The sequence below is a fragment of the Typopeltis vanoorti genome, chromosome 24, assembly GCF_054136105.1.
Source record: "Typopeltis vanoorti isolate ZY-2024b chromosome 24, IOZ_Tvanoo_1.0, whole genome shotgun sequence".
Lineage (NCBI taxonomy): Eukaryota > Metazoa > Arthropoda > Arachnida > Uropygi > Thelyphonidae > Typopeltis > Typopeltis vanoorti.
The window spans coordinates 11,311,708-11,327,384 of NC_143572.1; the positions used below are offsets into that span (position 1 = coordinate 11,311,708).

A 15,677-nucleotide genomic window follows, 5' to 3' on the forward strand; every position below is an offset into this window, starting at 1 on the left:
TAGAGGGATAGAGCAGGCTCGAGTTTAGTGCTGCAGGAAGAGAGTGTGTTCAAAATACTGAGTTCTCTGTCAGTAAAGCTGTGGGACTGGATTGTATTTCACCACGAGTTTTTATTATTAGTAGTAGTAGTATTATTCAGGCCTCCATGGAGTCAAAAGACTCATCGTGGGAGGTTCTTCTTAAGAACATAAAGTCTGTCAAAACTCATCGAGGGGAGGTCCCCCCTAAGAAACACAAAGTCTATCATACCACTCCTTAAATTCATTGACCGTTCTCGCCCTCACCACTCTATCAGGCAATGCATTCCACGGCTCAACCACCCTCCATGCAAAGAAACCACTCCTCACCCTCTTGCTCACAGTTTCCTTTCGTAACTTCCAGGGATGGCCTCTTGTCATCACTCCTTCCCGCTGTTCAACCAAGTGAAAGAACTCCCCAGTGTCAACCCTGTAACCACCTCTCAACAGTTTAAAAGTCTCAATCATATCACCTCTCCTTCTTCTATCTGCCAAACTCTGTAGTCCACATTCCCTCAGCCGATTCTCATAACTATCCTTGTACGGTCCTGAGACCATCTTTGTCATCCATCTTTGTATCTTTTCCACGGTTAATTTATCCCCTTCAAATCCTGGGGACCAAATCTGAGAACAATAATCCAAGTGTGGTCTGATCAGAGACTTATATAACGGAATGATAACCCTCTTATCTCTGCAAGTCATTGTCCTTCTCATAATTGCAGCAATCCTCTGTGTTACCTTCACCACTTTTGAAATATGTCCCCTAAACTTCAGGTTTCTATCGATCATCAACCCCAGATCTCTTGTCTCCCCAACTTCCTCCAGTATAACTCCTCCCATAGAGTATGCAGCATCCCATCGATGTTTCCCAAACCTCAAGACCTTACATTTTGCTGCATTAAACTGACACCCGCATTCATTGAGAGAATGTGCTAAACTGACAGCTCTTTTGACCTGACTTTTCAATGAAAGTCTGGCTGTGGGAAAGGTGCCCAGGGAATGGAAGGAAGGTAGGATAGTGCCATTGCATAAGGACAGTAGCAAACTGGAAGTGTCTAATTATAGGTCAGTTTGTGTGTCATCAGTAGTTGTTAAGATCTTGGAGAAATTAGTGAGAGACTGAATACAGCAATCTGTGAGAGTCGAGATGGATTTGTTAAGGGGTGCTCTTGTTTTAGTAATATGCTAACCTTTTATAATAAAGTTACAAGATCAGTAGATGAGGGAATGGCATGTACTGCCATTTTCTTGGATTTAGCGAAGGCATTTGACAGGGTGCCACATGATAAGCTGATATTTATGTTGCAGCACATGGTTTGGATGTCGGGTTGGTCAACTGGATTCGGGATTTGCTGTCCAATAGGTATCAGAGAGTCGTATATGGTGGTCAGTTTCGAGGAGGCAGAAGGTTACAAGTGGGGTCCCACAGGGCTCAGTACTGGGATGTATATTGTTTAACCTTTATATCAATGACATTTTCAGTGGATTGCAGGGGGATATTCAGTTGTTTGCTAATGATGTGAAGCTGGGAAGGGTTATTAGTAATAATGCAGATCTGGTAGCCCTGCAAGAGGATTTCAATAAGCTAGACAGATGGACAAATGAATGGAAGTATTGGTTTAATGCAGCGAAATGTAATGTCTTGAGGTTTGGGACACTTCATATTCTGTTGGAGGAGTTGTACTGGAGAAAGTAGGGGAGACGAGATCTGGAGTTGATGATTGATAGAAATGTGAAATTCAGGGGATATATTGTGAAGGTAACCCAGAGGATTGGTGCAATACTGAGAAGGATGCTGACCTGCAGATATGAGGCGGCATTCTATTGTATAAAGACCTGATCAGACCACACTTGGACTATTGTTCTCAAATTTGATCCCCAGGATTTGAAGGGAATAAATTAACTGTGGAAAGGGTACAGAGGCAGATAACAAAGATGGTTTCAGGCAGGACTGTATAATGTTAGTTATAAGGACAGGCTGAGGGAATGTGGGCTGCAGAGATTGGTGAATAGAAGCAGGAGAGTGATATGATTGAGACTCTTAAACCGTTGAGAGATAGTTACAGGGTTGACACTATGGAGTGCTTTTGCTGAGGGAAGGAGCAAGGATAAGGGGCCATCCCTGGAAGTTACAAAAAGAAGTTGTGAGCAAGAGTGAGTGAGGAATGGTGTCTTTGCATGGAGCATGGTTGAACTGTGGAATGCATTGCATGATAGTGGTTGAGAGTACAAATGTCAATGCGTTCAAGGAATAGTATGATGGACTTTGAGTTTTCTAGGAAGGGCCTCCCGTGAAGAGTCTTTTGACTCCATGGTGGCCTGAATCATAATCACAATAATAATAATAAGGAATTTGCAGAGATAGGAAATTATTCTATAAACAGATTTACTTGAGCAGACAAAGTATAATTTACTGGTCAGCTTTGTTTATTCTTTGTTATTGAAAACAATTTTAAGTTTGCTTGGGATTCATTAGTAAAGACATCTGATAATGTTTGTGTATTTTCAAAAATATGAAGTCGTAAAGTGACATCACATAAATATTTATAATTTCTCAGTGTATGTAAAAACAAATGACCATATCTGTGTTTAATACTAGTCCCATCTTTACTGGTGAAGGTTACTGTACAGGCATTGCTCACACACCTCACTCTCATTCTAAAAATCATCTTGGATAAGATCAGAGAAATACTAGTCTCATCTTTACTGGTGAAGGTTATTGCACAAGTATTTCTCACACACCTCACTATTTCATTCCAAGAATCATTTTGGTTAAGATCAGAGAACCGATCCACCAGACTTTTCGTACTGGATTGTCCCACCACACACACACTCTGTTTTTACACATGTGAATTGTGACAGGAAACATATCTTCTGCCATGAAGTTTACACTGCAAGTTATGCTGCATTACTTGAATATTCAGTTACTAACCATGAATGATGCATTGCTAGCTCTAATGTGTTTGTACCACCACTGTTATTCAGATTTGGGACTGTGATTTTGCAAGTGACTTCTATTGAATGAGGATAGTAGCACTTTCATTTCAAACAATTAGGGTTGTATATAGGGCTAACAAATATGCTCTGCCCTCACCCTTGGCTAGTAGCTACAGACTGAATGAAATGAAATATTTTTTCTTTAATAAAAATAACTTTATAAAGAATTTTTTCTTTTTTTTTTTAACTAAGAAAAGGCTGAAGAATATGCATAATATAAAGGGCCTTTCTAGTAACACAGATTCATTTAGCAAATTTTATTTTCCAAAAAAATCAATGTTGTTTTTATTGTTCTTTCTATTCTTATTATTTATTGACTTTTCCTTCTTGGAATGGTTCTCACACAATGGAAATATTCTTCAAACAACAATGTAGTACTATTAATCACTGTGGGATTTATACACACATGGGGGTTGGATAGATAATGTGATCTATCCTATATATATATATGTGTGTGTGTATATATCCCAATTACACAATGTTTTAAATCTAGTCTCCATTTATTACGTTAGTAGGCTAAGGTTATTTAACCTTGTTTCCGAGATCTAGAGACCAAGCGTAGTACCTTTTCAAACCACTTTAGGCTTCCAATATACAGGTTGGTTTCACAATGGGCAACAAAACTTTTACCATTAATCCTTACAACCAGATGCTATCTTATATATCCATTTTTTTTTTTTTTTTTTTTTTTTAATGTGAATCCCAGGCACTAAAGGCTGTAACTCTGTATTACATTAGTACTGTAGTCAGGCTGAGATTAAATAATCTTGTAACTTTCTCTACAGACTAAACATGGAAATTTTTTACTCCATTTCAGACCACCAATAAGTAATATGTTTGGCCTCAGTTTCACAGTGAATGATAAAATTTATGTACCACCTAAAACTTGTTCTTGAAAACATCAATGCCCATTGTGGTATTCACAACCTGCTGGAAAGTAGAGATGCTATCCACTTGGTCAACCAGGCTAGCAGTGCTCTGAATCAGGATGCCGACCAGAATGGATTAGCAGTTTCGGACTCTGCTGATCAATGTGTATTCTATATTGTTTTAATTATGCATGTATTACGATATTACAGCACCTGATGCTTTCTATGCAGTAGATTAGTGAACTGAATAGGAGATTGTATATCTGATATTATGGGATGTACATGGGAGAGATCTCAAAAAGGGAACTAGCAGTGTGCTACAGGGATCTTGTTTTAGAGCCTTTTTATTAATTTATTTTATGTTTGGAGAAGTTTAAGTGCTATATGGAGCTGTTTTCATATATTACAAAAATTTGAGGAGAGCTATGAGGAGTGAGACAGTTAAATGTTTTAAGGTTTCAAGATATGAAAGACAAAGATGGGATGTGTATATACAGTTAGATGGGGATGTATCGAAGGAAGTGGAGGAAAAGGGGAAGAACTGAATATAGACAAGGACTCATTATTTAGGAAAATGCACAATGTCCTTTTAATGAAGAGATTAAGAAGTCAATAGATTATGGTTAGCTGTACAAGTGATTGATTCGGTTGCATATTAATTTGTGCTCTGATTATGTCACTTGGTGTTCAACAAGAAGTGAAGTGATTTTAAAAGGGTCCAGAGAAAAGTAAATAAGATGCCATTAGGTTTGAAATGTTGGGTATGAGCATGGATTGAAGTTAAAGGAATGTCATCCACAGAGCCTGGTGATATGATTGAGATATATAAAATGCAATATTCTTTCACTGTCATTCCTGCTTTCTGATGGTGGAGGTGTAAGTGAAACCAAGCGACCAGTGGAGGCAGTCAAGTGCGGCAATGTCCACAAACCATCATGTAGTTTTTTATTTATTTGTATGGGTTCTTCCACCATCCCTTAGAATTGGTTGAGCCCTCCTAATGAGGGATTAAGTATGTATTATATTTTATGACTGTAGATCCTTGTGTGTGTGTGTTTTCACTGGCTGGTTTGCCTGTGAAAAACCTGAGTTTCCAGGTTTGAAAAAAACCCTCTACCTCCATATGAAACCAGCTAACTCACCTTTATTCGAAAAAGACCAGATAAAGGTTCCTCACGTCATGGACAGGAATCGAACCCAGGTCATTCCGACCAAAGGACTTCATCTACTGTATACTGACTGAGCTATAGATGCTCTAACCATGCAGTTACAGCAGTAGTCTTATGATATGGTGTATTGTCCACGTGTGTGTGTGTTCACAGGCTGGTTTGCCTGTTCTGAAGGACAAAAAACCTGAGTTTCCAGGTGAAAAAATACCCTCTACTTTCATATGAAACCAGCTAACTCATCTTGATTCGAAAGAGACCAAATAAAAGTTCCTCACTTCATGGACAGGAATCGAACCCAGGTGACTCCGACCAAAGGGTTTCATCTATACTGACTGAGCTACGGATTCTCTAATCATCCAGTGACAGCAGTAGTCTTATGATATGGTGCATTGTCCATGTGTGTTCACTTGCTGGTTTACCTGTTCTGAGGAATGAAAAACCTGAGTTTCCAGGTGAAAAAACCCTCTATCTCCATATGAAACCAGTTAACTCGTCTTTAGATGAAAAAACCCTTTTCCTCCATATGAAACCAGCTAACTCACTTTTAAAAAATAAAGACTTATTGTTACATAGACCATATATTTATAACATACTTATGTTCTTACAAATTGCCTACGGTTTCGCTAGTAACTGACTAGCTTTCTCAAGGCTTGCACAGTACAAAAAAAAGGTAAATGCACAAAAGGTTTAAGAATACAAAGAACCGTTAGTATCTGTTAGGTAGCTAGGGTGACACGTTCGCGTGACATAACTACTCGGCATCATGAACACGCGTTACATGTAAACGTGTAATATGATTATTCGCGTACTGTAGCTCTGTTGAATTGAGGGAGTTAATTAGATTTTTCCAGGTATCGTTCAGAATGGCCCCTTCATTTCTATTTAGGTTACTTCCCGTACGTAGTACAACTGCCGCTTCTTTAAATACTCGATGTCTGTAATCCTCGTCTACGTAGGGCATGGAGCTGTTATCCCAGTCTATAGTGTGGTTCGAAGTAGAAAAGTGATGTGCCAATCCTGAGGTGATCGTTCTGTTGTGATTAACATCGCCTACATGTTCTTTCTGTCTTATTTCCAGGCTTCTCGAAGTCTGTCCGATGTAGGAAAGACCGCACGTGCATGGAATATTATACACACCGGGATATTTATAGAATGGTATATCTTCCAGTGTCCGTTGGTTTTTTGTAAATTTACTTAAGGGAAAAATTAGACAGAGTCCTACTTAAAAAATTCTCAACACTTTCTGGACAAACTAAAAAACGTAAAAATCACACAAACAGACATAATGGCTAGTCTAGATGTAGTGTCCTTGTTCACGAATGTACCAGTAGAAGAAGTAATGAACATTATCAAAGATCTCTTTCCTGCAGATATCACAAAGATGTTCAAGCATTGCCTACAATCAAATTTTTTCAAAGTTAACAACAAGATATACAAACAATTAGAAGGCCTAGCCATGAGCAGCCCTCTGTCACCACCATGTGCAGACCTTTTCATGGAGAAATTTGAAGATGAAATATTCACCAGCATTTCTCCTAAACCTTCTATATGGTGGAGATATGTGGATGACATCTTCATCATATGGAAAGACAACTTGGAAAGCCTACATTTGTTTGTTAACAGAATCAATGCACTCCCATAATAAAATAAAATTCACTCTCGAAGTAGAAAATAACGAAGAGCTCCACTTCTTGAACTTACTAGTGAAAAGAGAAGGAAACAGTATCAAACTGTCGATTTACAAAAAACCAACGGACACTGGAAGATATCTATTACTCGTCTAACCATCACAGGTCACAGAAACACAGCATCATCCACATGCTAAGAAATTGAGCTAGAAAATTTATCTCTGACGAGGAAGAAGTTCAAACAGAACTGTCTCAAATAGCCACAACTCTATCACAAAATGGTTATCCTCAATACATCATCAACAAATTTCTATACAAAGATAACCAACAAGAAAGAACAGTCGGCCAGCAAATTTCAACAGCTGTCATCCCATTTATAGGTTCAACTTCCATGAAAATTGCAATACTGTTAAAGATATACAACATCAGGGTTGTATTTAAACCAACAAATAGCATAAGACAGGTCCTAAGATCACCTAAAGACAGTGTACCATTCTATAAATATCCAGGTGTATATTATATTCCATGCACGTGCGGTCTTTCCTACATCGGACAGACTTCGAGAAGCCTGGAAATAAGACAGAAAGAACATGTAGGCAATGTTAATCACAACAGAACGATCACCTCAGGATTGGCACATCACTTTTCTACTTCGAACCACACTATAGACTGGGATAACAGCTCCATGCCCTACGTAGACGAGGATTACAGACATCGAGTATTTAAAGAAGCGGCAGTTGTACTACGTACGGGAAGTAACCTAAATAGAAATGAAGGGGCCATTCTGAACGATACCTGGAAAAATCTAATTAACTCCCTCAATTCAACAGAGCTACAGTACGCGAATAATCATATTACACGTTTACATGTAACGCGTGTTCATGATGCTGAGTAGTTATGTCATGCGAACGTGTCACCCTAGCTACCTAACAGATACTAACGGTTCTTTGTATTCCTAAACCTTTTGTGCATTTACCTTTTTTTGTACTGTGCAAGCCTTGAGAAAGCTAGTCAATTGCTAGCGAAACCGTAGGCAATTTGTAAGAACATAAGTACGTTATAAATATATGGTCTATGTAACAATAAGTCTTTATTTTGTAACACTTTATGACCAAAAACATGTACAATTTAACTCACTTTTAGTTGAAAGAGACCAGATAAAGGTTCCTCACATCATGACGTGAATCGAACCCAGGTCATTCCAACCAAAGAGCTTCATCTATACCAGGGGTCAGCAACCTGCGGCTCTTTTCGTTATTAAACAATCTATTTTTGAATAATACAAAATGAATATTATTTATTAAATTAGAAACTAATAACCCTAAATTTAGCATTTGCAATAAATTTAGGACATTTTACATTGAATCAAAGACATTTTACATTAAGTCAAGGATATTTTACAATTGAAAAAAGTACAGGCGATGCTGAAAAATTTAATACATTCATGTTTGAACTCTTTGAAATCATATGTGATAATCCTTCTTTATTTACATTTTACAAAAATTCTACTTTATGGTGGATATGACTTCTCATTTAAACGCACTGAATAAGAAACTACAGGGAAAGGGAAATACAGCAGTTTTGCTTTTTGTCGAAGTGATTTCGTTTGAACAAAAATTATATTTGTTTGAGACTGACTTAGAAAAATGCACATTATTACATTTTCCTACGTTGAAGAAATATCAACAATAACAAGCTGATAATAATTCCATAAATTTAACCTTTTTCAAAGAAATTGTGGTAAATATGCGATCTGCATTTAATGGGAGATTTGAGGAATTTAGAAAGAACAAGGCAACTATGTCATTTTTATTGCACCCACTTGAAATTAATCCTACCGAATTAAATTTTTCACCTTTTGCTGGAATTGATGAGGTTGCATTTCAACTTCAGTTAGAGGACCTGAAAACCCAGGATTTTGTGGAATTCAAAATTTAGAAATCTTAAAGCTGACCTGGAGGAGTTGGAAAGACAAAAATCTAAATCAAAATCAGAACCGAACCAACCCAACAGGCACAGCTGACATCCTAGATATCTCTATCCTATTCAACATCAGATACCAGTACAGCCTCCAAGCACTGAGCGAATTATCATCAGATCACAACCCAATTCTACTTTATTTAGGAAACAAAGATCAACCCCCCCCCCCCTAATCCTCCATAGTCTGGGAAAAACTCAGGAAAGTGCTACCAGAATATATTGGCCCGGTTCCCTACATAAAAGCCAAAGAAGAAATAGACAAGGCAATAAAGAACCTCACCAACCAAATCAAGAAAGCCATAACAGCAGCCACAGTAACCATGACCACCCACATACAAAATCGTCTCCCGGAAGAAATCGTGAACTTGATAAGGGAAAAAAACAGACAAAGGAAAAGATACCACAACACACTTGCTCCCCAAGACAAAACACTCCTCAACAAACTAAACAAATCAGTCCGAGAAGCTCTCCAGAACCACAGAAATCAACAATGGGAAAACAAGCTCACATCCATCTCCACAGCTGATCATTCCATCTGGAAATTCCTAAATAACCTCAGGAATGCACAAATCCCCTCCCCCTTCAAACAGAACAACACCTAGTGTACACAGATGCCGACAAAGCAGAAGCCATAGCAAGAAACCTAGAAAAACAATGCAGCCCTGCATACGAGAACCTAAACATCAGCCACATAATCTTCACATATGAAAATTACAAGATTCATCATGAAGTCAGACTTGCAGTAAATCGTCCCGACGACAATCCAAACCGACAATCAGCATCAACGACCTCAAGAACAAAAAAGCCCCATGACCCGACGGCATCACGAACAAAGTCATCAAAGCACTACCATGCAAAGCCATAGTACTGGTAAACGTCATAAACTCCATCCTCAAATGGCAGCACTTCACCCAGTCATGGAAAATAGCCGACACCATCCCAATTCACAAGCCATCAGCCTGTTATCCAACCTGGGAAAAATAGCAGAGAAAATCATCCTCCCCAGACTCCTAGAACATGCAAACAAACTACAAATCATTCCACAAGAACAATTCGGCTTCCGTTAAAACCACAGCATCACCCAACAGATCCACAAGCTGGTAGAATACATCACCACAGGATTCAATTGGAATCAGCACACCTGAGCTGTCATCGTAGACATGTCAAAAGCCTTCGACAAGATCTGGCACCAAGGCCTGCTTTACAAACTTATCATCTCAAACTTTCCACTAAACATGATACATCTCATCAAATCATACCTCACAAACAGGAAGATGCAAGTTAAAATAAAATAAAAGAAGCAGTCTCAACCCAACGAAAAATCCTAGCCAGAGTTCCTGAAGGATCACTGCTGGCCCCGATTCTGTTCAACATCTACATTACAGACATCCCACAAAATCCTGTCACGTCCATCATCACTCTTTATGCAGATGACACAGCAATACTAGCCAGATTCTGCTAACTGCATCTCGTAACCAAAAAACTACAAGACACCATCCAGAATCTAGAAAAATGGTTTGCAGACTGGCGACTACAAGTAAACCCCCAGAAAAGCACAACAATACTCTTCACAAGGAGACGTCACCCTGTTCAACTCAAAAATTCCCTGGAAAACTGAAACTAAATATCTCAGAATACTCCTCGACAAAAGATTATGCTTCAACAGCCACATCAAGAACACATGCAACAAAGCATCCAAAGTTATTGCCCAGCTGTACCCCTTGATCAACAGATATACAGCAAACTAAATGCAAGAAACAAAATTCTACTCTATAAGACAGTGATCTGTCCCGCAATTACATGTGCCTCAAAGACTACGAAACAAGTGTCTACGGATGATCCTGGATGCCCTGTAGTTCATCAGGAATGCCCAGATCCACCGGGACATAAATATCCCCCACATCTTTTCACTACTATGCTCCCTAGCAGAAAAATACTTCACAAAGGTGTCCATGCATCCAAACCAATTAATACAGCAAGCCAGAAACTATGACGGTAATGACCACTGGAAACATAAATGACCAAAAGCCATCCTAACACCCATGGACGATACATAGCCACCTCTGCCCGCTCAGGGTGAGCTAAAATAGCTCACAAATCTTTCCCATCCCTGCTTCCGAAACAGACAACAGGGAATATAAAAAAAGCTTCACCATCTGCGCCATTAATGTCCTCTGTCCTGCGAATTAATTTTTATCAGATCTGATCACCAGGATTTGGAAGTGGGCAAAGTAACTGTAGAAGGTTCAGAGCAGATAATAGAAATGCTGTGGTTCAAAACATTATGAGGATAGACTGATGACATATAATTCTGGTTGAAAGGAGATGAAGAGATGATATGATTGAAACATTTAAGCTGTTGAGATGTATTTACCAGATTGACACCATGGAAAATTTTTCATATAGTAGAATGGGGGGAAGGAACAAGAGTAGGAGGCCATCCCTCGAAGTTGCAGAAAGTCGTACTGATCGAGAGAGTAAGATGAAAGCTTTTTGCATGGAGAGTGGTATAGACAGTGAATGAGTTTAAGAGGTGGTATGATAGACTATTGTCTAACATTACTCCATGGAGGCTGGAATAATATCTGCATAAAGGGTCAAGATTAACAGTACCGATTTTGATATGAAGTTTGATGCCACTTTCTGTCATAATGTGATCCATATAGCTGGTGAATAACGATGGAGATAGTGTGCACCATACATGATTTTATTTCATCTTCTGTATTTTCTTCAATTTTAACTGCTGTCTCACAATCTGATAAGAACTCTGGCCTGATGTAGTGTTCTGTTAGACCTTGCAAACATAATGTCTTGAACAATTTTTCCCTCGACACTCTGTTATATGCTTTTACCTGATTTACAGAACCTGCAGATCTGTGTAATTTTTCTGCAGTTTCACAATTATTTGTCATGAATTGAAAATATGATCCTGACACTTTATTTGGCCTGCCCTCAGCTTCTTTTTTAAGTTTCTCTTCAACAATTTTTTTTATCCTGGAGTTAGTTTTATTTTCTTTTTTTGTTATAGATAGGTACTATGATAACTGAACTCTGGTCATCCAGAATTTGTCCTTCTGGTCACATTTTCTGAATTATGCAATATAAAACTTTTATATCCTTTTTTTTGGGGGGGGGTCAAAAATATCTACTCCAGCTTCCTTTCCCCATTTCAGTTTTTTGATGTCTTGTCTAATAAAAGTAATGATTGTATTCCCAATTGCATTTCTCTTGATTGTTTTTTACTATTCTATCACTTCTTTCATTTAGCAATCCTTTTAAGATTACTTCAAACATCTAGGTTATCTTTTATCTTCAGTTTTCATGTCATGTTTATCTTTGATTCCTTTAGATTCCTCTTGGATACCTTTTAAAACTAGCCTCCAGAACATTTTTCCACCTTCCTAATATTATTTGTTATTATTATTATAGTAACCTCCATGGAGTCAGTAGACTCATCATGGGAGTTCTACTTTACCAGCAGGGCGCATGAAATCATTCATGCTCCCTGCATTTGCAATGCACTCCCACAATGCGTTTCCCCTACCAACCACTCTCCAGGTAAGAAAAAATCTACTCCTCACAGCCTTTCTTCACCACATCTTTATATACCACTGCTAAGGATGGCCTCTTGTTCTTAAACCATACTCTTTTTATATTGTCTCATCTGTATTAATCTGATAAAAAAAATCCTTTAACTCATTTTAAGGTTTCAATTGCCTCTTTTCCTTTTGAACCTTCTACCACCGAACTCTGCAAACTATATTCCCTCAAATGCTCTGGAGAACTTAACATTCCTGATGTCACATTGGTCATTTATCTCTGGAGTTTCTCTAGTGTTTTTGCATTATGGTGAAAACTAGGTGACTAAATTTGAGCACAATAGTACATGTGTGGTCCAGCCAATGCCTTATACAGAGGCACAACTACCTGCTTATCTCTCCATGTCAGTGTACTTCTTATCAGTATGCTGCAATGTTGCAACACTAGCAGTATTGCATTCTCTTGGAATGTTAGTCCACTGTCTATCATCACCCCAAGATCCTGAGTCTCATCTACCTCCTGAAGTACAGCTCTACTAATGCAGTATATCTCTGCACCCCAAACTTTGCATTTATTAATATTAAAACTACAACCCCACTCATTTTGTCTTCTGAATTTTTACCAGTCTTCTTGTGACTTATTATGCTACTTTTACAATTACTTCACTTTCTCACATTTTTTTTTCTGTATTCTCTCACACCCATGCTAACTTCTTTAATCAGAACTTTTATTCTTTCTGCAACTCCACTACATTGCCTCTCTGGTTATTGGAATTAATTTTTTTTTTTTTTTTTCATCTTCTGCCACTAAGTCTCCAAGGCTTGGTGATTGTTATTATTTTGTAATTTTTATTTTAAAATGTTAAAATATTATTATAATATATAAAAAATATTTGAAAATGTTTTACATAGGGTTGAGAAATACAGACCAGGAAAACTTGAAGAGCTTATTGCTCATGAGGACATAATTCGCACCAGTAAGTATATGTGATAAAGCATGTATTACTAATTCTTGAGAACCAAAAGTTTTCAATGTTAATACATAGGATAATTTTATTAAGCATATTTTATTAAGAACTGCAATTTGGAACTCTGGTATGCTGGTCTGAAAAATTAACATTCCATAATACAGTGCTAATTTTATCCATCAGTAAACACTTCTACAGTCTTGTGAATAATACCTGTGTGTGTGTGTGTGTGTGTGTGTGTGTGTGTGTGTGTGTGTGTGTGTGTGTGTGTGTGTGTGTGTGTTAAAGATACCAAGTAATTTTATAGACTTGGTTTTAATCCTCTTTCCCAAGTAAGCAAACAGACAAGTAAGTCAAGTTTGCACCTGAACATAGTTCAGGTCTGAGACAACTTGTGGTAAAGGTGGAGTAAGCTATGATCACTTTCCCTTATTATCTCCCTTAATGCAAAGCACATCCCCTTGCAGAGATGTATGATGCTATGCATTAAAGGAAAGGACCACTACGCAGACCGGTTTCTAAGGGAAAGTGATCAGAACTTTCTCCGCCTTTACCACGAGTTGCCTCAGACCTAAACTATGTTCAGGCACAAGCTTGACTTATCTGTTTGCTTACTTGGGAAAAAGGATTAAAACCAAGTTTATAAAATTACTTGGTATCTCTAACATATAGTATACCCAAGGTAAAAAAAACTTTCTACATATATATATATATATATATATATATATATATTTTTTTTTTTTTTAATTTTTTTTTCTCCATTTACATGATAGATTGGTTCCAGAAAAAACCTTGTAAAAAAGAATGCAGTGCATATGAAACAAATAGAAGAATGATTCCAGATGTGTAAAACCCAATACGAACAATAAGTTATTTTCAAACAAAACATATGAAAATCATTGAATAAAACTCTATTTAATTTTAATAGAATACTTTTTTATTTTAAATACTTATTTAAAGTATATACATATGTATCTTTCTTAAAGAAAATATTGTGTCACTAACAAAACAGAAATTGGTAAAGGCCCAAATAGGCCCATGCATATGGTTATTAGTTAAATTTTATTTGCCGTCACTTTCTGACAGTAGCCACATTCTTTTGTGTGAGACTGGAGTTGATCACTTCCATCACTGGAAATACTTTGGCCATCCTGTTCATACTGCAATGGTGAAATGTTTTCTTCAGTAAAAGGAACTAAATTAGCACTAATTTCCAATAATTCTGAAGGTTGATTTTTTTTTTTTTTTTTTTTTTTTTTTTTTTTTTTTTTTTTTTTACACGAACTCTGTAATTCATTGTTGAGATCCTGTTTTGACTAAACATGCCATTTGCTGCTTCGTACCTTCAAATAAGCAGGGTGGTAGTATTTTACTTGGCAATGAAGATAACTATTCCCTAGAAGCTACTTGCATCAGTTAATCTCATTAATGCATAACTTGGATATATGAAGATGCGGGATATAGCTCAATAGAAGCTCTACCATGTGCTTGTTTTCTGTTTCAAGTGTGCTCCTTCTGCAAAATAAAACTTCAAAAGTGGAGAAAGCCTTGAATGGGCATGACTTGAACAGGTATCGTGCTCATCTTATATTACAATGTGAGACTGTTTCACATAAAGTATCTGATCTTATGGTAATGTATAGGGGCTTCCCTTCACAGTCCACATCTAAGCCTGATTCACTTTGATCTGTTTGCTAATGGAAAGAATTGCTCTATTGCATTACATTGAATTTCTTGTTTCTGCTGAGGTGATCTGATTAATTAAACACAAAACAAGTTTGTTGGAAGTTTTTTCACTTGGTTAGACTATAAATTATATATTTAGTTTAATCCTTTATCAAAGTGTAAGCAAACAGTTTGCACCTGAAGTATCTTCAGAACTGGGGCAACTTGTGGCAAAGGTGGACTGACTTCACATTACTTGCCTTAGTATCCCATAATGCAAAGCACATCTCCTTGCAGACATGTATAATGCTATGTATTATGGGAAGGGTCACTACCCAGACTGGTTTCATCCTTTATTAGGTCTCTTCAGTGGGAGCCAGATCCAGAAGCGATACCAAGGTAGAAACAATGCAGAAATCATATTTCCATATACGAGTTGCAAAAAGGTGTCACACCTTATTATTAAATTACTCTGCATTAGAGAAAGATGGAAGTTTTTTCACTTGGTTAGACTATAAATTATATATTTAGTTTAATCCTTTATCAAAGTGTAAGCAAACAAAGTTTAACTGGTAATTAGTTTACGGAATTAGCAACGTTATTTAGTTTAATCCTTTATCAAAGTGTAAGCAAACAAAGTTTAACTGGTAATTAGTTTACGGAATTAGCAACTTTATGTCTCCATAAAGAAATTGGCCAAGGGTGGGGAAAGTGGTGAACCCATGGCTGTCCCCTCTATCTGTTTGTAGAACTTTCCTTGCCAAACGAAATAGGACTAAGATATCAGGAGGAAACTTGGCTTGGATGAGCTCAAGGGTTTCTTTGAGTGGGACATTAGTGAATA

The 15,677-nt window shown here is 37.4% G+C and overlaps 1 protein-coding gene across 2 annotated transcripts in view; it reads left to right on the plus strand.

The window, feature by feature from the left end:
* The window catches only part of RfC3 (replication factor C subunit RfC3), a 114,191-nt gene that overhangs the window by 1,396 nt on the left and 97,118 nt on the right, over positions 1–15,677 (plus strand). For both annotated transcript variants that reach the window (XR_016550415.1, XM_090413510.1), the window contains exon 2: positions 13,113–13,177. Coding sequence is in view for 1 of the 2 variants with exons in the window: in XM_090413510.1 (XP_090269636.1) it covers positions 13,113–13,177 (65 nt within the window). In the remaining variant the exon portion in view is untranslated. The remainder of the gene's footprint in view (positions 1–13,112; positions 13,178–15,677) is intronic.